The sequence below is a fragment of the Gorilla gorilla genome, chromosome 4, assembly GCF_029281585.2.
Source record: "Gorilla gorilla gorilla isolate KB3781 chromosome 4, NHGRI_mGorGor1-v2.1_pri, whole genome shotgun sequence".
NCBI classification, from domain to species: Eukaryota; Metazoa; Chordata; class Mammalia; order Primates; family Hominidae; genus Gorilla; species Gorilla gorilla.
Window position 1 is genome coordinate 79,817,776 of NC_073228.2, and position 26,812 is coordinate 79,844,587.

Consider the following 26,812-nt stretch of genomic DNA (forward strand, 5'->3'; position numbering starts at 1 on the left):
ACCCTGGCATCACACAGTGAGGATGTTATTTTCAAGTGTCTTTCAACCCTTCTGATGACCTCAAGAAGAAAGGCTAGGCCAGGTGCGGTGGCTCAAGCCTGTAATCTCAGCACTTTGGGACACTGAGGTTGGAGGATCGCTTGAGCCCAGGAGTTTGAGACCAGCCTGCGCAACATAGTGTGACCCTGTCTGTAAAATAAATTAAATAAATAAATAAATAAATAAATAAATAAATAAATAATTTTTTAAAAAAAGAAAGGCTCAGGTTGGTGCCAGTACCTCCTCTCCACCGGTGTTGATTGCTTTTTTTTTTTTTTTTTTTGAGACAGAGTCTCGCATTGTTGCCCTGGCTGGAGTGCAATGGCTCACTGCAACCTCCGCCTCCTGGGTTCAAGTGATTCTCCTACCTCAGCCTCCCGAGTAGATGGGATTACAGGTGGCTGCCACCATGCCCGGCTAATTTTTGTATTTTTAGTAGAGACGGGGTTTCACTATGTTGGCCAGGTTGGTCTTGAACTCCCGACCTCATGATCCACCCGCCTCAGCCTCCCAAAGTGCTGGGATTACAGGTGTGAACCACCATGTCTGGCCACATTTTTTTTTTTTAAGAGATGCGGGTCTGTTTCTGTCACCCAGACTGGACTGCAGTGGCTATTCACAGACACAATCATAGCATGCTACAGTGTGGAACTCCTGAGCTCAAGCCATCCTCCTGCCCCAGCCTCCCAAGCAGCTGGGACTACAAGTGCACACCACCACGCCTGGGTCTGATCTCACTTTTAGCACAAAGAGGGCAGGCTTCAGACTCAGAACTTTGGGTTGACCACATTATCCCATCTGGAATATAATAGCAGTTGAGGGGGAAGCAGGCTCAATTCAATCAGGCCGAGCACCTGCATTCTTGTAATTATGTACATTGCAGGGACAGAGCAGGTGTGTGGATTCTGGAGCAAAACAATGGGAGACTGTAAGTGAGTATTTTAGCTTTTTCTTCCTGATACCTTTATATACACTTGCAGAGTTACCACAGCAACCTAGCAGTGATTGCCTTCCTCCCCCCACCTTTTTTATGTGGTAAAGTGTACAGAATATAAAAGTTATCATTTAAACCATTTGGAAATGTACAAATTACTAGCATTAAGTACATTCACGCTGTTATGCAACCATCACCACCATCCATCTCCAGAACCTTTTCATCTCCAAATGGAACTTCCATTAAACACTAACTCCCCTTTCCCCAGTTCCCTGAGTCCATGGGGGACACCAAGTCAGCCCTCAGCCCTGCTACGGGTTCCTGCACCTCCTGGAACCTCCGTCTCCTTGTTGATAAGGGAAGTGGGATCTTGCTACTTGGCAGGCTTGTGGTGATGACCAAGTCAATGAAGTGTGTGAAGCACTTAGCACATAAAGTGAATGTTCAAAGCCTGATGGCTGCCCTCATCCAGCCAGGATCTGCATCTCTCTTCCAGGATCACTAAGTCCATTCCCAGAAGGGAAGCTGTGCATTGATTGCAGTGACCCGGTGATGCCTTCTTTCCAGCCCACGTGAGCTGTGGCAACGCATCACGTTCAATGCTCGCAGCATGTGGACGGCCCGTGACAACACTCTAGTTTCCAGTGTGAATGTAGATTTCCACTTCCCGCCCACATCCCACCTTTAAAATTGTTGGTTGTTATTTCAGTCAGTTTCTAGGCTGGGAGGCAGAGCCGCACTGAAGAAGTAGACACACCCTTCTCAGTCACCTTCTCATCACCAAGTAGGAACTGAGCATCTACTGTCTTTCTCCCTCGAGCAAATGGCTGGACAATACGCCTCAGGAATAGGGCTCATCAGAGGGAGGGTGCGGGAGGCCTGGGTTCTGAATCTTACCCATCTCTCCTTCGTTGGGGTATTGAGCAAGCCTTTAGTGTGGAAGGAAACAGGTCCTGAGGTGTGGAGGAAGTGGCCTGGGGTTTTCCATATTTCTGTAACAGCACAACTATCACTGCAGCCAGGTCATTTATGATGGCCGCTGGGAGGACACTGAGAAGCAGCTGCTACCTGTGGAAAGGATTTTAGTTGATGAGAACCACTGAGGGATATGGCTGCCAAAATAATAAAATAATCTTAGGTGACATCACTAGTGGTAGAGTGTGTAGAAACAAGGGAGGTGAAAGCCCACACTGCAGTGTGTTGGTCAGATTCCTTGGGGGACAGGGTCTAGGTCTGGGCACATGCCAGGAAGCCTGGCCAAAGGGAGAGATGGTCACTGACTGCCTACTACGTGGCAGGATCATGCTAGGTGCTTTCCATGTGTTCTCTCATTTCACATCAGGGAAGTCATGTGAGAAAATATCACCCCCATGTACAGAAGGGAAAACTGGGGGTTACTGCAGTGAAGTAGCCTGCACAGGATCATCCCGCCTGGAAGTGAAGGAGCTTGGAATTGGGGCCAGGCCTGGCTGACTCCCAAAGTGTGTGCCCTTGTTGAACAATGGGGCTCCCCTAGAAGCTGGCGTTCCACTCTTCCATACCATGTTGCATTCTTCTCTGGGGATCCCCAGATACAAAAGAGAATGGACTCAGTGTTCCTTCCTGTTCAGCAGAGCAACCCCCACCCCTCATTCCCTGCCACCCCTCTGGAATCAGCCCTGGATGAGAGCGAGTTGATAGGACTACGAGCTGAGCTGTGCCATTCTGGGCTTCCCACCCCCCAGGCACAGAAAACAGTGATCAAAATGAAACCACTTGGCAGAACCCTCCTCACTCCCTAGGGACAGAGTGCAGTCACTCAGGCCCATGTTCCCTGCAAAGACGTTGAGGTCCGTGAAAGTAGGTCCATCCCATGAGGGGGCATCTGAGAAGAGAGGTGGGGTGGTGCCGTGATGAGCAGCACAGACTCCATTGCGGGACTGCCCGGGCTGAGTCCCGGCTCTGGCACTTTGCCGCTGTGTGACTGTGGGCAAGTTGCTTCACCTCTCTGTGCCTTTGTTTCTTTCCAGGTAGAATGGGGATTATTATTTGTACCTGCTTCATAAAACTGACATAAAGTTAATTGTAAGACACCTAGAATGATGTCCAGCACATAACCAGCTATACTAACTTTAACAAAAAATCTTGGCCGGGCACGGTGGCTCACACCTGTAATCCCAGCATTTTGGGAGGCCGAGGTGGGTGGATCACCTGAGGTCAGAAGTTCGAGATCAACCTGGCCAATATGGTGAAAGCTTGTCTGTACTAAAAATATAAAAAATTAGCTGGGTGTGGTGGTGGGTGCCTGTAATCCCAGCTACTCAGGAGGCTGAGGCAGGAGAATCCTTGAACCCTGGAGGGGGATCTTGCAGTAAGCTGAGATGGCGCCATTGCACTCCAGCCTGGGTGACAGAGACAGACTCTGTCTCAAAAAAAAAAAAAAAAAAAAAAAATCTCTGTGCACTTCCTCCTTGAAGCCATGTAGCCCAGCTGTATATTCATCTTACCCTTTGGAATATGAGATGCTTAAGGCTGGGACTATGTCCAATTCTCTCTGTACCCCAGTGCCCAGAGGAGTCCAGCACTTACTTATTGTCTGCGGCAGGCATTGAATTTTCCAAATATTCCTGGTCCCAGGTGCTCTTTCAACCTCTTGCTGCCTCCTGTCTAGAGGTGAGGTCTCTTTCCCCTCCCCTTGAGCCTGGGTGGTGCTCATGTGATTGCCTCAACAAATAGAATGTGGTGGAAATGGCACTGGATGGCTTCTGAGGCTAGGTTATAAAAGGGATGTAAGTTCCACCTGGCTCTCGCTGGGAATGCTCACCCGTGGACTCCAGCCACCATATTCTGGGGAAGCCCAAGCCATGTGGAAAAGCCACTTGCAGGTGTTCTAGTCAATGGCCTCAGCTAAGATCTTAGCCAAGAGCCAATATTAAGTGGTAGACCTGTGGTATTAAGAACATTCATGCTGTTATACAATTATCACTACCATCCATCCGCAAAACTCTTTTCATCTTGTAAAACCAGAACTCTATGCCTATTAAATGATAAGTCTTCATTCCCCCTCCTACCAGCCCCTAACCACCATTCTACTTTCTTTTGTTGATCCTGGCCACTCTAGGTATCTCAGACAAGTGAAATCATACAGTGTTTTTTCTTTTTCTTTTTCTTTTTTTTTTTTTTTTTTTTTGAGACAGAGTCTCATTTTGTTGCCCAGGCTGGAGTGCAGTGGTGCACCCTCAGCTCACTGCAACCTCTGCCTCCCAGGTTCAAGTGATTCTCCTGCTTCAGCCTCCCGAGTAGCTGGGACTACAGGCACTCATCACCACGCCTGGCTACTTTTTGTATTTTTAATAGAGACGGGATTTCACCATGTTGGCCAGGCTGGTCTTGAACTCCTGACCTCAGGTGATTTTCCCACCTTGGCCTCCCAAAGTGCTGGGATTACAGGTGTGAGCCACCGCACCCGGCCTACAGTGCTTGTTCTTTTATGGCTGTTTTATTTCACTTAATGTTCTCAAGGACCATCCATGTTGTGGCATGTGCCAGAATTTCCTTCCTTTTTAGGGCTGAATTGTATGTCTGGCCCACATTTTGTTGACCACTCATCCATTGATGGACACGTGTTGCTTTCACCTCTTGGCTTTTGTGAATGATGCTGCTACAAGCATAGGTGTTCACATGTCTCTTTGAGTTCCTGCTTTTGGTTATTTGGGGGATATACCCAGAAGTGGAATTGCTGGATCATGTAGTAATTCTATGATGAGGTTTTTGAGGAACAGCCACGCTGTTTTCACAGGGTTCCAGTTTACTCACATTCTAGCCAACAGTTGTTATTTTCTGGATTTTTTTTTTAATCATAGGCATCCTAATGAGTGTGAGGTGGCAGAGTCCCTCAGTCTATAGGGCAGAGAACAGAGAGCCTCCAAGAAGGGTCTGTGACTTTGAACACTAGAGCTCTGAGCAGGAACATTCCCGAGGGCTGCTTCTAGTCTCCTGAAGACCAGAGCTAACCACTGGGAATGGATTGTGGTGACTGAAGGGTGCCAAAGTCAGAACTCTCAGTGGCCTGGCACTGTGCCTCGAAGTGCCTCCCTACTGTGTTGCTTAGTCTAAAAACTTGTCAGCCTTTGGGTATGACCTTACTGGGGCACCTCCAGACAGGGTGTGGAGCAGAGGGCCCTCCTTTATGGGCTGGACTCACTAGTGAAGCTGCTTAACTGTGACTCACCTCCAAGGCTCAAGGTGATGCTAAGGTGCTAAACTGCTGGAACTCTTAGCTGTGCCTGTGTCTCCTTGGGCTCTGGGAGATATTTTCTTTTAGCAGTATTTTACGGAGATATCGTCTAGGTAGAGTAAAATGTACAGATCCTGGTTTTCTGTTTGAGTTTCGTTTTGTTTTGTTTTGTTTTGAGACAGGGTCTTGCTCTGTCACTCAACCTGCAGTGCAGTGGTGTGATCATAGCTCACTGTGGCCTCAGTCTCCCAGGCTCAAGCAATCCTCCTGCCTCAGCCTCCCTGTAGCTGGGACTACAGGCATGCACCACCATGCCTCAATAATTTTTTTGATTTTTAGTACACAGAAGGTCTTGCTATGCTGCCCAGGCTGGTCTCAAACTCCTGGACTCAAGCAATCCTCCTGCCTCAGTCTCCCAAAGTGCTGAATTAGAGGTGTCAGCTGCTGCACCCAGCCTCAGCCTGTTGTTAATGGATGTAAACACCTGTGGGACCACCACCCAGAACCAGATCCAGAACATTTCCAGCCTCTCGAAGACTCCTTCGTGCCCCTCCCAGTCAGTGACTCCCCAGGGTAACGCCACTCTGGCCTGTTGTTCAACTTGACTCGAATGGAAATCTCACAGCATGTGTCTGTTTGGATCTGGCTTCTTCCGCTCCGTTGCAAGGCTCATTGACGTTTCCTGTGGCCTAGCTCCTTTTTATTGCTGAGGGCCACTCTGCAGTGTGGAAACCACAATTCATTTCTCCCTTCTTCTGTTGGTGACCATTTGCATTGTTACCAGCCTGGGGCTACGACGAGTAAAGCTTTTAAAAACAGACAAATATGTTTTCCTTTCTCTTGGGTAATTTTTTAGAAGTAGAAAAGCCAGCAACATAGAAGTAGATATTTGACTATATTACAACTCACCAAGCAGTTTTTCTTTCTTTCTTTTTTTTTTTTTTATTTTTTGAGACAGAGTCTTGCTCTGTTACCTAGGCTGGAGTGCAGTGGCGTGATGAGGGTTCACTGCAGCCTCGGCCTCCTGGGCTCAAGTGAGCCTCCCACCTCAGCCTCCCACATAGCTGGGACCACAGGTGTGCACCACCACACCTGGCTAATTTGCCTTTTAAATTATATGTAGAGACAGGGTCTTCCTATCTTGGCCAGGCTGGTCTCAACCTCCTGGACTCAAGTGTTCCTCCCGCTTCAGCCTCCCAAAGGGCTGAGATTACAGGCATGAGCCACCACGCCCTGCCCATTTTTCTAAGTTGGATTATTTTACACTCAAGTCTGCTATGAATGATAGTTCCAGTTGTTCCATATCCCAATCAATTGGTGATTGCCTACAAATGACGTGACGTGATGAAAATATTCCTGGTGTTCGAGAGGATTGCAAAGAATTTCCCTTCCTTTCTCTCCTTTCTGCTCCCGCTGTACTGTCTACTCCTTAACTTGGTCAGATTCTACTTGATCCAGAACATAATGGGATGGCGAGTGCAGACGACACACACGGCCTCAGTCTATGGGAACATCTCAAAGGAATTTGTCTGCAAATTCTAGTGCATTTAGGCAGAGCACAGGAAGGAAGAGAGGTGCAGACTCACGTATGGCCCTGGGGCACCTGCCATCCCCTCGAGCCTGTATGGTCCTTACCCGCCCATCCCCAGCTTGAGTTCTGGGCCTTCTCGCCAGCACATCGTTGGGACCTGGTCAACTTCAGGTAAGTTTATTTCATGGCTCCCTCTCCCCTCTGCAGCCTATCCTGTTATTCTCTGTTTCAGCCAATTATTTCCCCTAACTAGGTGCTGAAGCCAATTAAAGGCAGTTCGTGCCATATGTTCCTTCCCACTCCCATGTCACTTGAAATGTTCTATTATGTCCAAGACTTCTCTCCCCATCCTAAAGCTCAGAAAATAAGGATGGAGAAGAGAAGAAAGAGAGATTCACTGAGGGGGAGGATCAGAAGCTCCTGGACACCCCATACTCTAGAATAAAAATCTTCATTATAGTGTTTTTCATGCAAAATATTCCCTTCTACATAATTATGTTTTAACATGAAGAATAGAAATTTAAAGAGGAGAAATACTTCTTGAAGATTCTGAGAATCTTCATATAGCTCAGGCTGCCACGAATTAGCTGTGTGACCTCGGGCATGTCCCTCAGACTCTGAGTCTCAGCTTCTCTATATGTAAAATGGGTTGAAGCCGCCCTTCCCCACAAGCACCCTGTGCACAGGCAATACCCAGCCCCATTATTTTCTGGAACCAGTGGCCAAGCATGCTTAGGACACACAGCCACATACTTCTGGGCAGTGTCATCTGGCAACTCACTGTCATGTCAGTGTGGTCAAGCATTGTAGACCTCTATGAACCAAATATGCTTCAGGCTTGGGTTGAGCACAGGAGAGGGAGGAGGGAAAGGTCACTGGGGCTGGGAGTGCCTACTTCCCTCTATGAGTGTCACCTCAGTTCACCCAGCACCCTACCTTTCTCTCTCTGGACCCACTTCCTCTTGCTGCCGGCTCCTCCCCATTGAATAACAGCCAAGTTGCTTTGGCTTCTATTACTTTGTTAAGTCATTCCTTCTGCAAAGGACTGCCTGGCAGGTGTCAAAGGCAGTGGTGGCCACAGAGGCGGTGGAGAGATGGCCTTCAGCGGTTGCCAGGCTCCCTATCTGAGCCCAGTGAGTTCCGGGGCCGTGGGCACAGGGCTTCCTCAGCCAGGGGGACACAGTTCTGGGGCTCTGAGGAAGCAACTCCTGGGTGGCAGGAGATAGGGATGGGGGCATCCCAAAGAGAACACAAGCAGGGCAGAAATGTCAGCGGGGGTCATCCTGGCACAGCTGTGCCATGCTGAGCTCACTCATGCCTGGAGAGATGCTCCTCCCATGAGTCATGGGTTTGACAGTGTTGGCTGAGCTGTCCTGTCCTGTCCTGTGCGCTGAGGGCAAGAGGTGTAGAGTGGGATGGTTGTGTAAAGAGGAAGCAAGCATGCTTCTGGGACAGTAAGGATGCTATCCGGAATGGTAGTTAAGGGTGCGTACTGTGGAGCTGGCCTCCCTGGGTCCAGCTATTTACTGGCTGGTGGTCTCTGGGCCTCAGTTTCCATATCTGTGAAGTGGGAATAATACTTGAGCCCCCCACTCCCAGGGTTGGGATATGGATTAAGGAGGTAGTGTATCTAGTGTGTTTGAACAGTGCCTGACACACTGTAGGTGCTTTGGGAGTGTTTCATGTTATTGGGAGTCTGGGTGCAGCAGGGAAGGCCTCCCGAGGAGGTGTCTGTGCTCTGAAGGGTGAGGCGGAGTTAACCAGGCATAGGCATGTCAGGGCATCTGTAGACGGACAGTCTCAGAGGTGATGGGGGCAGGGACTGTCCCTGCAGTGTGGGGCCAGAGGGCTGCAGGTGCCTTGCTGAAACTCTGTGAGGTTTATGAGCCCCCTTCATTCACGGAAAATCCAAGGTTCAGGGAGGCAAAGGCCAGTTGCCAAATGCCCCCAGATGGGAGTGGCAGCCCCAGGAGCCCAGGAGCCTTCAGGGGTGACTGTGTCCTGGGCTGGGTCCTGTCATAAGATCTCACCCTGCCTTGGCAAAGAGCTTCCTGAGGGGCTGGAGTGGGTGGGCTGATGGGCCCTTCCTGAGTGGGGAGGCAGAATGGGGAGGGTGGGCAGAGGCAGGGTGCTGAGGGCAGGGAAGCTGCCAGGGCCCACCTCAGCAGAGGCCAGGGTCGGGCTTGGGTGCCCTCTGGTGATACTGAGTCCAGAATGAGGCTGCCTATGTTCTGGTCTGCAGAGCTCAGCTCTGCTTTCTAGACTCCAGAGATGAAGAATGGAGAAAGGAGGCCTGTTTCCTCCTGGCTGTCACCAGTGACCCCTCAGCCACCCTATGGAAGCCCCCAAGGTAGAACCTGCATAGAGGGAGTGGGGGAAGCTGGAACGGGCTGCCGGTGTTGGGCGAGCCTTAGGGTCAGCGTGTGCCACCTTGAGCATGTCACCCCGTTTCTGGTTTTCTGTCAGAGAGGGGATCCCAGAGCTTCTTCCAGGTTCTGACATATTATTATTCTGGTAACTGGTTTTTACTTTCTAATCTTTGGATTCAGAAGGAAAATCCTCCTATGCACATCAGAGAGCTTGAGAGAGTTAAAGCGGGGCCTTGGAGCCCAGACAAGAAAGACGATCAGTGCAGCCCCCGCAGGTGTCCAGAGCTCCCCTCTACCCTACGGGGGCTCCCCTGGGTTGGGACACTTGAGCCTCACTCGGTGACCCATCTGGCAGTCGGAGCCACGCTTTCTCCACATGCCGACAGTGGGGGAAGGTCACGCGGTTCACTGTCCTGCTGAGGAGGGCTGAGTGCCATGAGGGCCTGGCTTGGAAACCTCACTCCCACTTCTTGTCTGGCCTCATCTAGCCCAGCCTCTTTGGAGGGCTGGGGGGAAGCTGGAACCACCTGCTGTGTGGCCCAGGAAGCACTGCGAGAGCCAGGAATAAGGACGTTCTCAGCTTCCTCATGAGAGGAAGCCTGTGTGGTGGTTAGAAGCGTGGGTGCTGGGGTTCAGATCCCAGCTCTGTTGCTGACCAGCTGTGTAGCTTTGGGCAAGTGACTGAACTTTTCTGTGCCTCAGTTTCCTCATCTGTAAAAGTGGCCGGGGTTGCTGTGAGGATAAATGTTCCTGGTCACCCCCAGAGCCCTCATGGACACACTTGGATCCAAATGCCACAGCAGCCTTAGCTGGCCAACTTGAAACAACACATTTGTGCTTACAGTGTTGGAGGTCAGAAGGCTAAAATCAAAGTGTCATGAAAGGTGGCCAGCAGGACCGTGGAGCCTCTGAGGCAACACGGCACTTTGGCTAAGAGCCACATACTGGCTCCAGCTGGCAGGCAGTCTCGGCCAGCCAGGCTGAGCTCCCTACTACTGGGGCCAGGCCTTGGTGTCCTCTGGTGATGCTGAGTCCAGAATGAGGCTGCCCACATTCTGGTCCGCAGGGCTCAGCTCTGCTTTGACTTCCAGGTAGGAAGAAGAGGGAAAGTCCCCAGTCTCTGGGCACAACCAGGAACAGAGAGCAAGTTCTGACTCAGCAGAGGGATTGATTTGTTCCATGCAAAGAGCCGCACTGTCAAGGCCGACATGGGCCAGAGGCTCAGCACATGGCATCGCACCCAGTCCTCTCAGAACGCTGCCAGCCAGGGGCTCAGCACATGGCATTCCACCCGGTCCTCTCCAGAATGCTGCCAGCCAGGGGCTCAGCACACAGCATTGCACCCAGTCCTCTCCAGAACACTGTCGGGTGGTGTTACTGCCCTGCCATTCAGAGGAGGGAAGTGGGGCACAGGCAGGTCAAGTGACTTGGCCAGTGTCAGAATTGCTAGTGTACAGAGCTGGGAGGCGAGCCCAGGCCCATGGGACCACAAATCCAACACAAAAATCCATCCTCCTGCACCCTACGGAGCAAAAGTAGGTCCAGTTGTTTTCCTGGGTTTCCTGGACACACGGATCTAAATTCCACAGCAGCCTTGGCTGGCCAATCTTAAAACAACAAATTTGCTTTCTTAATGATTCTGGAGGTCAGATGTTAAAATCATCGTGTGAGCAAGGTTGTTTCCTTCCGGAGGCTCCAGGGGAGAATCTGTTTCTTTTGCTTTTCCAGCTTCTAGAGGCTGCCTGCCTGCCTTGGCTTATGACCCCTTCTGCCATCTTTAAAACCAGCAGCTTTGCTGGGTGCAGTGGCTCATGCCTGTAATCCCAGCACTTTGGGAAGCTGAGGCAGGAGGATCTCTTTAGCCCAGGAGTTGGAGACCAGCCTGGGCAACAAACTGAGGCTGTGTCTCTACGAAGAATAGACAAAAATTAGCCAGGCATGGTGGTGCATGCCTGTAGTCCCAGCTACCTGGGAGGCTGAGGTGGGAGGATCGCGTGAGCCTGGGGAAGTGGAGGCTGCAGTGAGCTGAGATCATGCCACTGCACTCCAGCCTGGGTGACAGAATGAGATCCTGTCTCAAAAAAAAAAAAAAAACACAACAAACAAACAAACAAAACCCCCAAAACCAGCTTCTTGCTTCTGTTGTCACATCTCTTACCTCTGACTTTGATCCTCCTGCTCCCTTTTATAGGACCTTTGTGATTACATTGGGACCACCTGTATAATCCAGGACAATCTCCTCATGCCAAAATTATTCATTTAATCACATCTGCAAAGTCCCTTCTACAACATATTCACAGTTTCCGGGGATTCGAATGTGGATGTTTCTGGGGGGTCGCCCACTGATAACCAGTATTATAAGTTTCTTGTAAATCCTTCCAGAGATATTTTATCTATAAATAAATAAATGCAAGTCCATAGCCTTTCCCTACCCACTTTTTATGCAAATGGCATTATTCCATATCGGTGCTCAGAGTTTTCCTCTTCTTCTTTTTTCTTTTCCGTCTTCTTTTTCTTTTCTTTTGAAAGCTACACAGAACTTATTCTATTATATGGAAATACCCTAATTTATTTCACCTTTTCCCTGTTGGAAGACTTTTAGGCTCCTTCCAATGCTTTGCTTTATAATCCTTTGTGTTATAATGCTGCAATGAATAACCTTGTTTGTTGGATGATATTCAATTTAAAATCTCATTTTTCAGGACAGGCATAGTGGTTCATGCCTGAAATCCCGGCCCTTTGGGAGGCCAAGACAGAAGGATCACTTGAGCCCAGGTGTTCAAGACCAGCCCTGGCAACATATCGATACCTGGTCTGTTCAAAAAAATTTGAAAATTAGTGGGTCATGGCTTGGTGGCCTGCACTTATTTGGTCTCAGCTGCTCGGGAGGCTGAGGTGGGAGGATTACTTGAGCACAGGAGGTGGAGGCTGCCGTGATCCATGATCACACTCCTCACTACACTCCAGCCTGGGCAACAGAGTGAGAACCCATCTCAAAATAATAAAATAAAATAAAATATAAAATAAAATAAAATAAAATAATCTTGTTTTTCAGAAATTGGGGGTGCCATTTAAGACATTTTGAAACCTCACAGAACTTTTTTGGGGAACTTGTTGCCTTGGAGATTAGCCTGCCCTGTCCTGACCCCATGACCTGTACTTGGTCTTTCTCCCTCCTGGCTTCCTTAGTTAAGCCTTGTGTGTACTCGCGAGCCCATGTCCATCACTCTCTGCCTTCAATTCTAGATGTTGTGGTGTGAATACGCTTGAGTGGGGGCCGCATGCTTCCCAGGAGGGTGTGTATTTTCAGCGTTGTCTCTCATGATAGTATGAAAGGCTCTGGAGGGAATCACAGGCTGCCACAAACAGGCAAGGGGAAAAATCTTCCACAGACGTGTTTCAGGGACAACAGGCTTCCCAATCCTAGCCCATGCTGGCCCATAACTGGATCAGGCTGACTCTCCTTCCCCCACACCGCTGGTGTAGACAGGGACAAGAAAGAGAAGTCAGAGACACAGAGAAGCTGTGATTTGCTTGAGGTCACCAAAGTATTTAATGGCAGAGTTCAGACCTGACCTGAGGGGCAAGAAAAGACACCCCCCTCAAATCCATGGGGAGCAGAGACTATCTGGATCAGATCTCAGATTGCCTGGGGCTTTCACGGTGCCAGGTGTGTACACTGAGCTAGGATGGGTTTCCCAGGGTGCTGTGTGGTCACATAACTCAACAATACAGACCAGAAAGCAGTGACTAGTAGGCTGAATTTGGCTAGTGGGTGTTTTCTGTTTGGCCTGCACAGTGTTTATTTTAACTTGTTATTATAGGAAATTCAAACATGCAGAGAGAATTGTACCATCAACAACACACACCCATCACTCTGCTCCAACAATGAGCAACTCAGGCCTATCTTGCTTCATCCTATACCCTCCCTCGCTTGCTTCTCTTCCCACCTTCAGATATGTGGAAGCAAATCCAGAGATTTCATTCCATTGTAAATATTTCATTGTGTATCTCTACAATATGGGAATTTGGGGAGTTTCATTTGAGACAGGGTCTTGCTTTGTTGCCCATGCTGGAGTGCAGTGGTGCAATTGTGGCTCACTACAGCCTTGACCTCCCAGGCTCAAGTGATCCTCCCACCTCACCCTCCCAAGTAACTGGGGTTAAAGGTGTGCACCACCGCATCTGGACAATTTTTTTATTTTTTGTAGAGATGGGGGTCCCACTATGTTGCCCAGGCTGGCCTAAAACTCCTGGGCTCAAGTGATTGTTTTACCTCAGCCTCCCAAAATGCTGGGATTATAGATGTAAGCCACTGGGCCCAGTCAGGAACTTTTACATAATCCTTTTTGACAAAAAATTTTCCCCAAGAAATTAGAAAGTTTTACAAAAAAAAAAAAAAAAAAAAAAAATTCAGGTTTCTGTCTCATCTTAAAATTTTGGAAGTTCTGCCAATACTAAGCCCAGACGGTAATCATTGGTTAGTGCTGAGTAGATGTTGACTTTTTAGATTAGGGGTGTGACGTGTACTTTGCCACAGTCCCCACCACTCCCTACCTGGCCATCTGACTCATACACATCACCTGCCTGGCTTCTTTAGGCATTTAATTTGTGTAGGAAATTGACCTAAAGGAGATATTAGAGAAGACATTAAAAACTTGAAGAATGTGAAAATCGGCCATGCGATGGAACTGTGCTTTAATGCAGGTTATAGAACCACACCGGATATGAGGCATTTCGGAATAAACTTTGAAAACTGGAAGTACCAGTTTGTGAATTTTGCTCAGAGAGACCAAGGTGGGGGGTGGGTGACAGTAGTGAAGCATCTCCTATGTGCCAGTCTCTTCTACCACAGGCTTTTTCACACAAAATCATCAATCATATGCAGTAGGAGAAACACCTTCCTATTTTACAGATGAGGAAACTGAGGCAGAGAGGTGAAATAGGCTTCCCAAGGCCACTCAGGTCAGGAGCAGCAGAGTTAGGATTGAGACCTGGAGTCGGCCTGACTCCAAAACGACGCGTCCTCACCATGGCCCGTAGCCCCTTTAAAGAGGCGCGGAAGAGAGAATTTGACAAAGTGGTTGCCCATGGGCCTGGGATGGGTGGGGAAGCTACGCTAGGGCTCGGGGCTGCAGAGGGCATCTGGGAAGAGGCTCTGCTGAAGGTGGTCAGGAGGGCAAAGGTCACGGTGGCCATTGTTATATGGTGGTGGTGGGGAGAGGTGCATGCCTTCTTCTTGACCCTCTCTGGTGACCCTCTCGGTGGAACCTGCAGACCCTTGATGGGTCCCTTTGTTCCCTTGGGCCTCCTGAGTCCCCAGCCAGGGCGCTGGGCACTTTGCTGGGAGCTTGGCATGGGGTCCAGCAGCCCCCATTGCTACCTAGTTCCTTACCAGCCCAGGGCGTCTGCCTGCTACTTCCCTGCCTGGAAGGAAGGCCTTCCGCCTGGAGCGTTCCTGGTGTGGCCTCCGCTGCCTCTCAGACTCTCACACAAGCTCAGCTCCCTGTCGCGTCCTCTCAGGGCCAGGATTCTCCTTATCACAAGCTTAGACTGTCTGAGTAACTAATTGGATTTGTGTCTGCCTCCACACAGGACCCTAAGACCCGTGGGGCTGAGACTCCTTCTGTCCTGGTCACAGCTGCACCCTAGCCCCTCGCATGGTGCGGTCACACCCAGGCCAGCCACTGACTAGCCCTGGAGGGGAGCAAACAGGAGGCTGGCCACCTGACTGAGGCCCCATGTCTTCTCCCTGCAGGCCGTCCCCTTTTCTGGGACTATCCAAGGAGGTCTCCAGGACGGATTTCAGATCACTGTCAATGGGGCCGTTCTCAGCTCCAGTGGAACCAGGTATGTGTATATGGATGGAAACGTTTCACTCCAACCTCATCCCTTAGTAAAGCCACTGTGCCTGTGAGCCTCGGTTAGTTCAAACAACAACATCCAAGCTCACGTGCCTGGCTCAGGGGAGACCCAATGCATCCCTAATCCATGCCACAGGACAGCACTCCACAGGCACAACCTGCACCCAGGGATGCCATTAACCTGGACTCCAGGATGAATGGGGCCCTGGGAGCTGAAGGTCTAAGGAAGGCGTGGGATGGTCAGAGTTGGGTGATTATGTTCTGGGCTGAACCTTGCACACTGTGACTGAGAGTTGCAAAAATCAAACTTCCTCCATTTCCCTAACTGCTCTCATCCACTCTGAAGCTCTCCTTCTGCTGACATGAAAATATTGAAAATTGACATCCGAAGTAATTTGGTCTCTTTCGGTTTCAAGGCCTTTTCTGGAAACTACTAAGTCAATTCAAAATACTAACATTGTATCAGAGCTGTTTCCCACCCCTTCCTCCCTCCCAAGGTGGGCTGTCTGGGAACAGAGAGGAGCTCACGTGGCTTGTCAGTGGCTGGGAGGGCCCCCGACCCTCACGCAGGCCTGGCTGACCCCTGCCGAGGCATCCTGACTGGGTGGCACAGAGGTGTGCAGCTCTCTCCTGGTTTAGTGAGGGACCACGGGTGGCTGCCTGCTGAAGTCTGCGGGGCCCACAGAAGAGCCTCTGGACTCATGGCTCTCTCTCGGAAGCCTCTCTGCCTCAGTCCCAGTGGACCTCTCTTAAGACCTTCTGGGCCTCGTAGATCCCAGCTCAACCTCAGCTCGGCCACCTAGATTCTTGATGACCTCCTCCGCCATTGCCATCCTGCTGTCGGACTTCTCTGAGAGCCTGCAGTGCCCCCAGGAGATGCCAAGGGCAGGGAGGCCCTGATCCCCCTGAATCCTCCAACCAGGGGAATCAGAACCATGCCTCTGATCTTCCACCCCTTCCTCTTTCCCTCTCCCTCCGTTTCCCCCACCTCCCAGCACCAGGAGGGCTTCCCACTCCCATCCTGTTGCACAGAGACAGATCCTACCTCAGAGGGCCCTCTCCTCTCAGGAGCTTTCTGTCTCTCCCTTCCTTGGGGCAAGAATTTCCAAAGGGCCACAGGAATGAAGCTGAAGGACTCCAAAGGAAAAAAAATACATGCAGTGATATTTCAAATGCAATCTTCTCCATTTATTCATTTAATTAATTTATTTTTTTTCTTTAGAGACAGGGACTTTTTTCTTTCACCCAGGCTGGAGTGCAGTGGTACGATCATAGCTCACTGCAGCCTCGACTTCCTGGGCTCAAGGGATCCTCCCATCTCATCCCCCAGAGCAGCTAGGACTATAGACATGCATCATGATGTCTAGCTAATTAAATATATATATATCTTTTTTTTTTTTTAAGTAGAGATGAGATCTCGCTCTGTTGCTCAGGCTGGTCTTCAACTCCTGGGCTCAAGTGATCCACCCACCTTGGCGTCCCAAAGTGCTGTGATTACAGGCGTGAGGAACTGCGCCCGGCCCCGATTTCACATGCTCTTTACATTTGTTCTCTTCTTTCGCACTTAATCAGGCATGTGCTGGCCTCCAACAAGTGTCCACTGGCACAGAAGGCTCTCTCTTCTAGGTGTGCTTAACAACTTCCGTCTTTGTTACCAACTGGTAATCACTTTCCAGGACCTATGCTTCTTGTTTGCTAACGCCAGCACTTTCCCTTAGCCATTTGCTACTTATGTTTAGAAAATCGTGCTGTAAAGGCAAAATGCAATAATTACACAAAAACACATTGGATCCAAATTAGAGAAACAAAAAGGATGCCAACCAAGCAGTCTCTGCCATGCAGGTTGTATGCAAGATCCCAGACAAACACAGGGCAGAGGCACCGAGGCCCTCCTGTGCCTGTCACTGGCAATAATCCATGCCACAGAAGACTATTTGCTTTTTTTGGGCCTAGGTTTGCTGTGGACTTTCAGACGGGCTTCAGTGGAAACGACATTGCCTTCCACTTCAACCCTCGGTTTGAAGACGGAGGGTATGTGGTGTGCAACACGAGGCAGAAAGGAAGATGGGGGCCCGAGGAGAGGAAGATGCACATGCCCTTCCAGAAGGGGATGCCCTTTGACCTCTGCTTCCTGGTGCAGAGCTCAGATTTCAAGGTGAGCAGGAATCCCCTCCCCACCTCTCGCCCACAGGACTCCCAGCCCTATCAGGTGAATGTGAATGGCCTTTTAAGTAACCACTTTAATTGACATTCAGCCAGAGTGACACCACCATACAGATAACATGACCATTTCCTTGTAAGGGTGTTACCCATGGCTGTGTAGTCTCCTTACGCACCTTCACCTGAATCTACAGGTGCGCCTCCTGCTTCTTTTACTCTGAAAATAAGAACTAGAGGAGTCATCACGTTGCTGTTAGGTGTTGTGTGTCTTTGAATTCCAAGCTCATTCCATTCCTCTGCTATCACCATACCTCCTCTCCAGGTCCCTGGTAACATTTATTTTTCAGCGACATTGTTCCAGCCTTTATCCAGAGTCTATTACGGTTATAGTTCTGTAAGCACATTGCAAATTACCTTTGCAAGCACAGTAGGTCTCTGGGCTTGAGAAGCCGGTGGGTAAGTCAGTCTGAATATGCTTATCTGAGATAAGGATGTTCCCATCCATTCAGTATGCAACCCGATGTCACCTCTCCTCTGCTCCCTGTGAGCATTTTATGCATGTTTAAATAATACCCCTGCAGTCCTAAAAAGGAATGAGATCATGTCCTTTACAGGAACATGGATGGAGCTGGAAGCCGTTGCAGGAGCAGAAAACCAAACACTGCATGTTCTCACTTATAAGTAAGAGCTGAACGATGAGAACACATGGACACAAGGGGGGAAACAACACACACTGGGACCTGGTCAGGGACGGAGAGCATCAGGAAGATTAGCTAATGGATGCTGGGCTTGATACCAAGGTGAAGGGTTGATCTGTGCAGCAAAACACCGTGGCACACATTTACCTAGTTAACAAACCTGCAGATCCTATACTCATACCCTGGAACTGAAAATAAAAGTTGAAGGGGCTGGGCACGGCGGCTCACCCTTATAATCCAAGCACTTTGGGAGGGTGAGGAGGACAGATCGCTTGAGGTCAGGAGTTCAAGACCTGCCTGGCCAACATGGTGAAATCCCGTCTCTACTAAAAATACAAACATTAGCTTGGTGTGGTGGTGGATGCCTGTAATCCCAGCTACTCGGGAGGCTGAGGCAGGAGAATCGCTTGAACCACTGCACTTCAGCCCGGCTGACAGAGTGACACTCTATCTCAAAAAAAAAAAAAAAAAAAAAAAAAGTTGAAGGAAAAATAAATAATAAATAAATGAAACCCCAGGAAATTCAGTTTGGTTCCTGAGCATGGGCTCTTTCTGGAACAATATGGCCTCCTAACCAGGCTGGAAATCGAGGAGTGAGAAGAAAGGAGCAGGAAACAACCAGAAGAATGGAAAGCCCCACTGGAGCCCAGTAGATACTCCGGTTGATGCACTTCGGGCCACACACACGTCCCTGTAACTGGCCCCACACTGAAGACCAGACTCAGGTCTTCATTTTCTAGAAGGAGGGACCAGGAGCTCAGGGGTGGTCCCCATCCCGACCTGGGGCGCCTCCCCCGAAATACATGCTCTCTTCTGGCAGGTGATGGTGAACGGGAGCCTCTTTGTGCAGTACTTCCACCGCGTGCCCTTCCACCGTGTGGACACCATCTCCGTCAATGGCTCTGTGCAGCTGTCCTACATCAGCTTCCAGGTCAGACTGTCCACCTGGCACCGGTCCCAGGGGCTGGGATGCAGGGCCCCGTGTAGCTGTGCTTAGGCCCAGCTGGGTGGACCCAAGCCAATCTCCTACCCAGGTCACTCTGGGGACAACCTCTGCTTCCCTGTCCCAGTACCTGCCCGCCCCTTCTCCTCTGTCACTCTGCCCCTCCTTCCGTATCACTGTCTCTGTCCGGAACACCTGCCTTGGTCTCCCAGACTCCTCAGCTGCCCCTTTCTCTTCATCCCTCAGTTTCCATCCTGGTAAGGAGGGCATATTGTTCTAGAAAGAGCCCAGGCTCAAGAACCAAACTGAATCCAGTTCAAATTCCCAGCTCTGCCATTCATCATCTGTGGGATCTTAGACAAGCAACTTTGCCTCTCTCAGCCTCAGTTTCGTCATCTGTAGAATGAGCATGGTCATTGCCTGCCCCCCATGGGTGGTTGTGTGATTCAGTGAGGAGACAGATATCAGAGGTCACACAGTGGCACCCCTGGGCCCACACCAGGGTCTGTTTGACCTCTGTGTTTTAAAAACTTTGAATGCGTTGCCAACATCTAAAAGGTCAGGAGACCCAGGTATGGTGGTGGAGGTCTGCAATCCTGGTTACTCAAGAGGCTGAGGCAGGAGAATCGCTTGAGCCCAGGAATTAGAGTTCTGCCTGAGCAACATAGCAAGACCCCATCTCTAAAATCTTTTTGTTTGAATAATAAAATAAAATAAATAAAACTAAAGAAGGTCAGGAGATACCAATACCACGTGAAAAATGGGAAGATTAGGGTATGCTGGGCCCACATTCCCGCAGGGCACCGGCAGCTGGATGGGAGCTGCTGTTACCCTTCTGGCATTCGAGGGAGCTCCCTGAGATGAGCGAAGTGCACAGTAGGCCCGCAGCAAATCTGGGCTCCTCACCCTTTGGTCCTCATCTCTCATTCCCTCCTTCCCTGACTCTCTCCCCTGCGGGTGGAAGGGGAGGGAAGAGCTGGAGGGAGACTGTCCCCCTGCGCTGCTCACCGAAGCCTGGCCCTTTCCGCTCCCGCCTCCGTGTGGCCCTAACCCCCTTGCTGCATCCCCCTGTCTGCCTGTTCTCTGCCTCCTGCCCCTGCATCTGCCTTTCGGCTTCTCCTTGGCTCTATTAATGCTTCTCCTCACCGGCCGGTGCCTTTTGTTTTAACAGAATCCCTGCGCAGTCCCCGTTCAGCCTGCCTTCTCCACGGTGCCGTTCCCCCAGCCTGTCTGTTTCCCACCCAGGCCCAGGGGGCGCAGACAAAAAGTGAGTTCAACACAGAGGCCCTGGGTGGCTGAGCAGACAGCAGGAAGGACCGAGGGTTTGAGAGGCTGGCCCCAGCCAGCAGGCCACCAGGGCCTATAGGCCACATCTTGCCCACTCAAGAGTTCCCTGTCTTTGTCTGCTGGGCACCCAGAGCTGGGGACCTGGGTGTTGCCCTGGATTCTTCACTCCCCCTTCTTTATGTCTCTCCAAGGCACCAACATATCTCCCTCCCAAAGCCACCGATGTGGCCCAGGCCTCTGGGATTCCTCACCATGACTACAGGGGTCCAGTTCCCCACCCCCCACACCCAACCGCTGCCACAGTGACCTTCTTATAAGCAAATCTGATCACACTCTCTCCCTGCTTAAAAATCTTAAAAGTCCCCAGCCCTTCAAACAAAGCCCAAATTCCCCAGCAGGGCATACGAATTCCTCCCCAGTCTGGCCCCAGTCCACCTCCTTGCCTCACCCCCAACCCACGAAGCTCATGCAACCTCCACGGCTCACTCAAGGCCCTCGCGGGCCACCATGCTTTTGCATATGCTGTCCCTGGTCCCGGAAGCACCCTCTGCCAGCCTGCCCCGAGCACACGCCTAATTGCCCTTCCATGCTCTGCCAAAGTGTCGCTCCTCTGGGAGTCCTCCCTGCCCAGAATATTGTTGGATGCTCTCCCCATGCCCCCACGGAGTCTGTACATATCTGTGCCATGCCAGTTCACAGCACTCCATTGTAACTGTTTGCGTGTCTGTCCCTGTCACTCCACCCCCATCTCCCTATGCCCATGAGGCCCCAGAGGGCTGGGACTGTGGGTCGTTCATTTGCACAGTGCCTGGCACTCACTAGGGACTCGAAGAATGAATGAATGTGGAATGTGGTTTTCGCAGCCAGGGAGAATGGGATACCAGCCAGGGCAAGAACAGTCTACTGGGTGGGACAGGATCCACGACAAGGAGGTGAGCAGCCCTTCCTTTGGCCACTCAAGCAGTGGGGACTGGGAGGAGGGGCGCTTTGTCTATGTAGCCTTTTTATGGCCCATGATGGTACAGACAGTGCACCTGCCTCCTGCCACGCTGACTTCAGGACTGGTGGAGCCCTAGGGAACATTTGCAGGGCAGCCAAACTTTGGCCCTGGCCCTGGCCCTGGCGCTAGGGATGACAGAAAGTGTGTGGATACAGTCAGACAGAACTGGCTGCCATTTTGGATTTGATCCCTTCCACCTGGGCAAGCTTGGGCAAGTTGCTTAATCTTTCTGAGCCTCATTGCCTCACCAGGGACACAGGAGCTGAGGCTGCTTCCCTCTTTGGAAAGCACTGAAGCCCAGGACTCGGCCCACAATAGGCCTTCAACAAATACCACTTCTCAGCTTACGCGTGAAATATGGCACCGGAAGTAATGCTCTTGGCTGTGGGAGCTACAGAAAGCAATGAGGTCTCTATCAAACCCAGCCTCCTCTCTCTCGAGAGGAACCAGTGGGGATACCCTACCCCTCAACCCCAAAGCCCTGTGCACCTGAGGGTAAAAATCTGGGTGCCACGGGCTCAGGAAGGCTTGCTTAGGAGCAAGAGGGAGGTGGGTGTGTCTGGGGAGGCATTTCTGAGCACAAGAGCCTCCCTGGAGTTCTGCCATCGTCTCTCCCCATTCTGTGGTGCCCGCAATAACCACCGTTCTGACTCTCCTCACCCCTCCAGCCTCCCAGCGTGCGGCCTGCCAACCCAGCTCCCATTGTAAGTCTCTTGCTTTCTTTTTGGATCCTCTTGATTTTGGCTCTTCTTCTGGGCTAATGGAGGATGCAGGGCCAGGCATTGGGCCTCCCCCATCGGGAGTGGGGAGGGCAGAGGCCAGGCCCTTGACCATCTACCCGGCCTGGCGAGGTTGGTGGGTGAATGTGGTTGGCTGGCCGTGATGGAACAACCTGAGTTGCCACTCCATGGGCAGCCACGGAAGACCATGCCCCACATTCACTTCTCTCACCTGCAAAGGGAGGCTAGGCTGAGAGACGTTTCCCCGAGAGGAAAGATGGGCCAGAGCCACCAGCGTCCCCATCTGTCTTCTCCAGGGTTCTAACCTTTGAGGTTAGAACCTCATCCCCTGGACCCACCCTGTATGGGGTCTGTGGGGCCACTGGGCTGGTTATGCCCCTGGAGGGTGCCTGCCGTGTGGCACCCTCTGGTGGGAACTGGGGTGGTCTTTACTCAGGAGAGCCTGGGTGAGACCTGGTTTCTTTCTTCCAGACCCAGACAGTCATCCACACGGTGCAGAGTGCCTCTGGACAGATGTTCTCTGTAAGTCTTCAAGTTCTGATCAGTTCACAGCTGCACAGTGCCCTCCTTCCCCAAGAACTAAACTCCCTAGAGCCCTAGAGTTGGGAAGAAAGCGGTTTAGCAAGGAGGGTGGGGACATCTGGGGCTGAGTCCTTGGCTCAGGTGACATGTGGTTAAAACTATCCTTGGGACAGCAGAGATTCTGGATTTGTCCAGTGGTGGAAGAGGCAGGTTCCCTAGAGACTGGAAGGGAAACTGGTCCTTCTGTCACCAAGTGGGGAGTGCAGTGGCCCCAGCACCCGGATGTAAGGTTCCTGGCCCTGCCTCCTTGGTCCCCGGGATGTCACTACAGATCACAGGCTTAAGCTCTTCTCGTGCTGGTGCAAATCAGGCCGGGAACTTAGCATTAGTGGGGCTGCCTGCGGAGGGGCTGAGGGGCAGGTGACCATGGTGGGGTCTGGGAACATGGCAGGAAGTTCCAGGAAGGCTAACATGAAAACAGAGGTTTATGGGAGAGTCCAAGGGCCAAAGGCTCATGAGGTCAGCCTCACAGGGGAGCCCCCTCTAGAATGCGTGGGTGCGTGTGGGTGAGTGCTCGCGCACACACGCGCTCTCCCATTGAATTTCCTGGTTTCTTTTCAGCAGACTCCCGCCATCCCACCTATGATGTACCCCCACCCTGCCTATGTAAGTGGTTTCTCAGGGAGGGCAGAGGTTCTGTTTGTGGTGGGCAGGCTAGGGATGAAGGGCCGCTGCGGGGGGATCCGCTGGCCTTGAAAAATTAAAAGCGAAGGGCTTTCAAAATGGTAAGCTGAAGGGCTTCAAAGCGTCCCAGTGAATTAGAAGACTGTGGAGAGGAGTTTTCAACCTTAAAACTGTCGTGTCAACATGAGCACATTGCATGGCCCTCCCTTTTCACCCCACGAGTCTTTCTTTCTGTGTTTGGCCAAATTTCCTTTCATGACACTAATCTAAGCCCATTAATTTGAGGAGCACCGGAAAGTTTTCCTTTGGCTCTTATGGAACCAAGTAAAGATATCGTGGGCTTCTTCTCAGCTGACAGCCTAAATTCATGGGAACTGGTACAATCTTCCCCTTCCATGTGGCGGCTGCCCTGGCTGCCACTGGCTGACCTGTCCTCCTCCTTCTGACAGCCGATGCCTTTCATCACCACCATTCCGGGAGGGCTGTACCCATCCAAGTCCATCATCCTGTCAGGCACTGTCCTGCCCAGTGCTCAGAGGTAAGCCAAAGGCTCCAGTGACCTCTGGGAAGAGAGAGCCCTTCAAGGTCATTCCAGCCATTCCCCTGGCTTTTGGCAGGCTGGGGATGATGGGGAGGAAATGGGGCTCAGAACTCAGTGGACAAAGGTCCAAGTAGGCTGCCCACCCCAGGTTCCACATCAACCTGTGCTCTGGGAGCCACATCGCCTTCCACATGAACCCCCGTTTTGATGAGAATGCTGTGGTCCGTAACACCCAGATCAACAACTCTTGGGGGTCTGAGGAGCGAAGTCTGCCCCGAAAAATGCCCTTCGTCCGAGGCCAGAGCTTCTCGGTAAGGCGCCGCAGCCTGGAGCTTGAAGAGGCTCCTATGGGTACACGGGGAGGGGGTAAAGGAGGTCTGGGGTAACTTGAACAGGATGGGAGCTGATGCCTCTGGGATGAGGGCCCAGAAGAAAAGGTGGCCAAAAAATTATTGTCATTATTATTAATAATTATTACTGTCCTGCATGAAGGAAGCGTTGGGATCTGCTTTTTTAGATGAGGAAAGAAACTCACAAGTGCAGGTTACTTGCTTGCGGTCACACAGTCAGTAAGTGTCAAATCAGACCCAAGAAGGAGGTGTTATTCATTTCTTCACTGACTCATTCAACGATTTCACTGTCGCCCGATTTGTGCAGGAAGCACTCCACATGCTGGGAGTGCAGTCATGAAGCAGACAGATAGGGTCCTTCCTCCAGAGAGTTTACAATTTAGCTGGGGGAAGGAACAAGGAAACTAAAGCATGAACAGACTGTTGCAGATAACAACAGTGCCACGCAGAAAGCAAAACAGAGCGATGAGATAGAGCGAGCCTGGGAGGGGCAGCTAGGGCCAACATGCAGAGGTGCGGGTGTGGCCTCTCCAGGAACAGCAGCAGGCGTGCTCCGCCCTGACTACACATTCAAATCACCCAGAGAGCTTACAAAGAAAATATAGGTGCTGGGACCCCAGCCCGGGCCAATGAGGTGGTCAGCCTGGGCATTTGTATTTTTAAAATATGCCTGAAGTGATTACACTCTGCAATCAGAGTTGAAAATGACTGATGTAGGGCTTTGCAGCCATGGAGCCAGGGAGCAACATTCTTTGATTTGTGGACAGCTGTGTGACCTCAGGCAAGTGACTTAGCTACTCTGTGCTTCAGTTTCCTCATCTACAAAATGGAGCTAATAATCATATGAATCTCCTAGAGCTGTAAGAATGGAATGAGGCAGTATCTGTAGCACGCTTAGGACAGTGCCTTACACATGGCATGTGTGATAGGAGTGTCAGCTATTGCAAAGGGCAGGAGGTTTTAACATTTGTACCTTGACTGCCTCATGGAGAAGGCATTGAGGTGGAAAAGACAAGTTAGGAGGCTGATGCTGCAGGAGCCCAGGCCCAGAGCACTCCTGTGTGCTGGGTCCGAGGGATACAGATGGCACAGGCCAGTGCTCCTGTCCCTGATGTGGTGGGAACAGTATTCTAGGCCAGGGAACAGTACAGGGGAAGGAGCACGCACAGCCTGTTTAGTGAAGAGCCGGTCGCTCAGTGGGGATAGAGGGCAGGTGAGGGGCTTATTAACAACTGAGGAGGGAGGGAGGGAGGGAGAGAGGAGGCTGCAGTGAGGGTGGAGGACTTCCCATGTGTAGTGAAAACGGCATAATCTCTGCACAGGTGTGGATCTTGTGTGAAGCTCACTGCCTCAAGGTGGCCGTGGATGGTCAGCACATGTTTGAATACTACCATCGCCTGAGGAACCTGCCCACCATCAACAAACTGGAAGTGGGTGGCGACATCCAGCTGACCCACGTGCAGACATAGGCGGCTCCCTGGCCCTGGGGCCGGGGGCTGGGGTGTGGGGCAGTCTGGGTCCTCTCATCATCCCCACTTCCCAGGCCCAGCCTTTCCAACCGTGCCTAGGATCTGGGCTTTAATGCAGAGGCCATGTCCTTATCTGGTCCTGCTTCTGGCTACAGCCACCCTGGAATCGAGAAGGCAGCTGACTGGGATTGCCTTCCTCAGCCGCAGCAGCACCTGGGGCGCCAGCTGCTGGAATCCTACAATCCCAGAAGGCGGGCACAGCCAGGGAGAGGGGAGGAGTGGGCAGTGAAGATGAAGCCCCATGCTCAGTCCCCTCCCATCCCCCACGCAGCTCCACCCCAGTCTCAAGCCACCAGCTGTCTGCTCCTGGTGGGAGATGGCCTCCTCAGCCCCTCCTCTCTGACCTTTAACCTCACTCTCACCTTGCACCCTGCACCAACGCTTCACCCCTCCTGGAAAGCAGGTCTGATGGCTTCCCACTGGCCTCCACCAACTGACCAGAGTGTTCTCTTCAGGGGACTGGCTCCTTTCCCAGTGTCCTTAAAATAAAGAAATGAAAATGCTTGTTGGCACATTCATGTGGGTTGACTGTGGCTTCTTTAATTCATTTGGAGACATTTTGGAATCTGTGGAATCAGGCGGAGGGGCTGCTGAGAGGAGTGGGATGGGAGAGCATGGACTCCCTTTGGGCAGGGGGTCCTGACCTCATTCCTCCTAATTAAAAAACGATTAATGGCTGGGTATGCTGGCTCACGCCTGTAATCCCAGCACTTTGGGAGGCTGAGGCAGGTGGATCACCTGAGGTTGGGAGCTCGTGACTCGCCTGTCCAACATGAAGAAACCCCACCTCTACTAAAAATACAAAATTAGCCAGGCGTGGTGGTGCACACCTGTAATTCCGTCTACCTGGGAGGCTGAGGCAGGAGAATGGCTTGAACCTGGGAGGTGGAGGTTGCAGTGAGCCACGATTGCGCCATTGCACTCCAGCCTGGGCAACAAGAGTGAAACTCTATCTCAAAAACAAACAAACAAACAAAAAAAACGAAAAATGAGCTGGGCATGGTGGTGGTGGCGGTGGGTATCTGTAGTCCCAGTTACTTGGGAGGCTGAGACACAAGAATCACTTTAACCCGGAAGGCAGAGGTTGCAGTGAGCCGAGACTGCACCACTGCACTCTAGCCTGGGTGACAGAGCAAGGCTCTGTCAGAAAAAAAAAAAAAACAAAAAGGAAGCCAATGCATGGGCTCCTCTGGTGGCCACAGGGTCTAGAATTATCAGGTCTCAGGGATGACTTCACCAGGGCAGTGTGGAAGGGAAATGTGGGGTTGAAGCCCCCACACAGAGCCCCCACTGGGCCAGTGTCTAGGGGAGCTATGAGAAGAGAGACACCGTCCCATAAGGGTGTTGGAGAAAGCAGGCTGGGGCTCTAGTCTTTTGGGCAGGAGTCTCGGACACAGGAAAGGTG

The 26,812-nt window shown here is 51.3% G+C and overlaps 1 protein-coding gene across 4 annotated transcripts; it reads left to right on the plus strand.

The window, feature by feature from the left end:
* Positions 1-7,748: 7,748 nt before the first annotated feature.
* LOC101154187 (galectin-9B) lies at positions 7,749-25,925 on the plus strand. 4 transcript variants are annotated; one of them, XM_031010741.3, is made up of 11 exons: positions 7,749-7,853; positions 14,848-14,939; positions 16,907-17,108; positions 18,632-18,742; positions 19,926-20,021; positions 21,710-21,745; positions 22,253-22,303; positions 22,925-22,969; positions 23,437-23,525; positions 23,677-23,839; positions 25,201-25,925. In XM_031010741.3, the coding sequence occupies exons 1-11, from the start codon at positions 7,815-7,817 to the stop codon at positions 25,345-25,347; spliced, it is 1,071 nt and encodes a 356-aa protein (XP_030866601.3). In that variant the 5' UTR covers positions 7,749-7,814; the 3' UTR covers positions 25,348-25,925. The 4 variants fall into 4 exon arrangements, with proteins under 4 accessions (XP_030866601.3, XP_063562655.1, XP_063562656.1 ...); XM_063706585.1 differs by having other exon boundaries at positions 7,815-7,853; positions 22,928-22,969; positions 25,201-25,867; XM_063706586.1 differs by lacking the exon at positions 19,926-20,021 and having other exon boundaries at positions 7,815-7,853; positions 22,928-22,969; positions 25,201-25,867.
* The last annotated feature ends 887 nt before the right edge of the window (positions 25,926-26,812 follow it).

Bases quoted from the DNA above. Each gene is read 5' to 3' on its own strand.
- LOC101154187 (XM_031010741.3), top strand. From the start codon at position 7,815: ATGGCCTTCAGCGGTTGCCAGGCTCCCTATCTGAGCCCA. The intron at 22,304-22,924 runs GTAAGTCTTCAA...GTTTCTTTTCAG, and splicing joins CCTCTGGACAGATGTTCTCT to CAGACTCCCGCCATCCCACC. The intron at 23,840-25,200 runs GTAAGGCGCCGC...ATCTCTGCACAG, and splicing joins TCCGAGGCCAGAGCTTCTCG to GTGTGGATCTTGTGTGAAGC.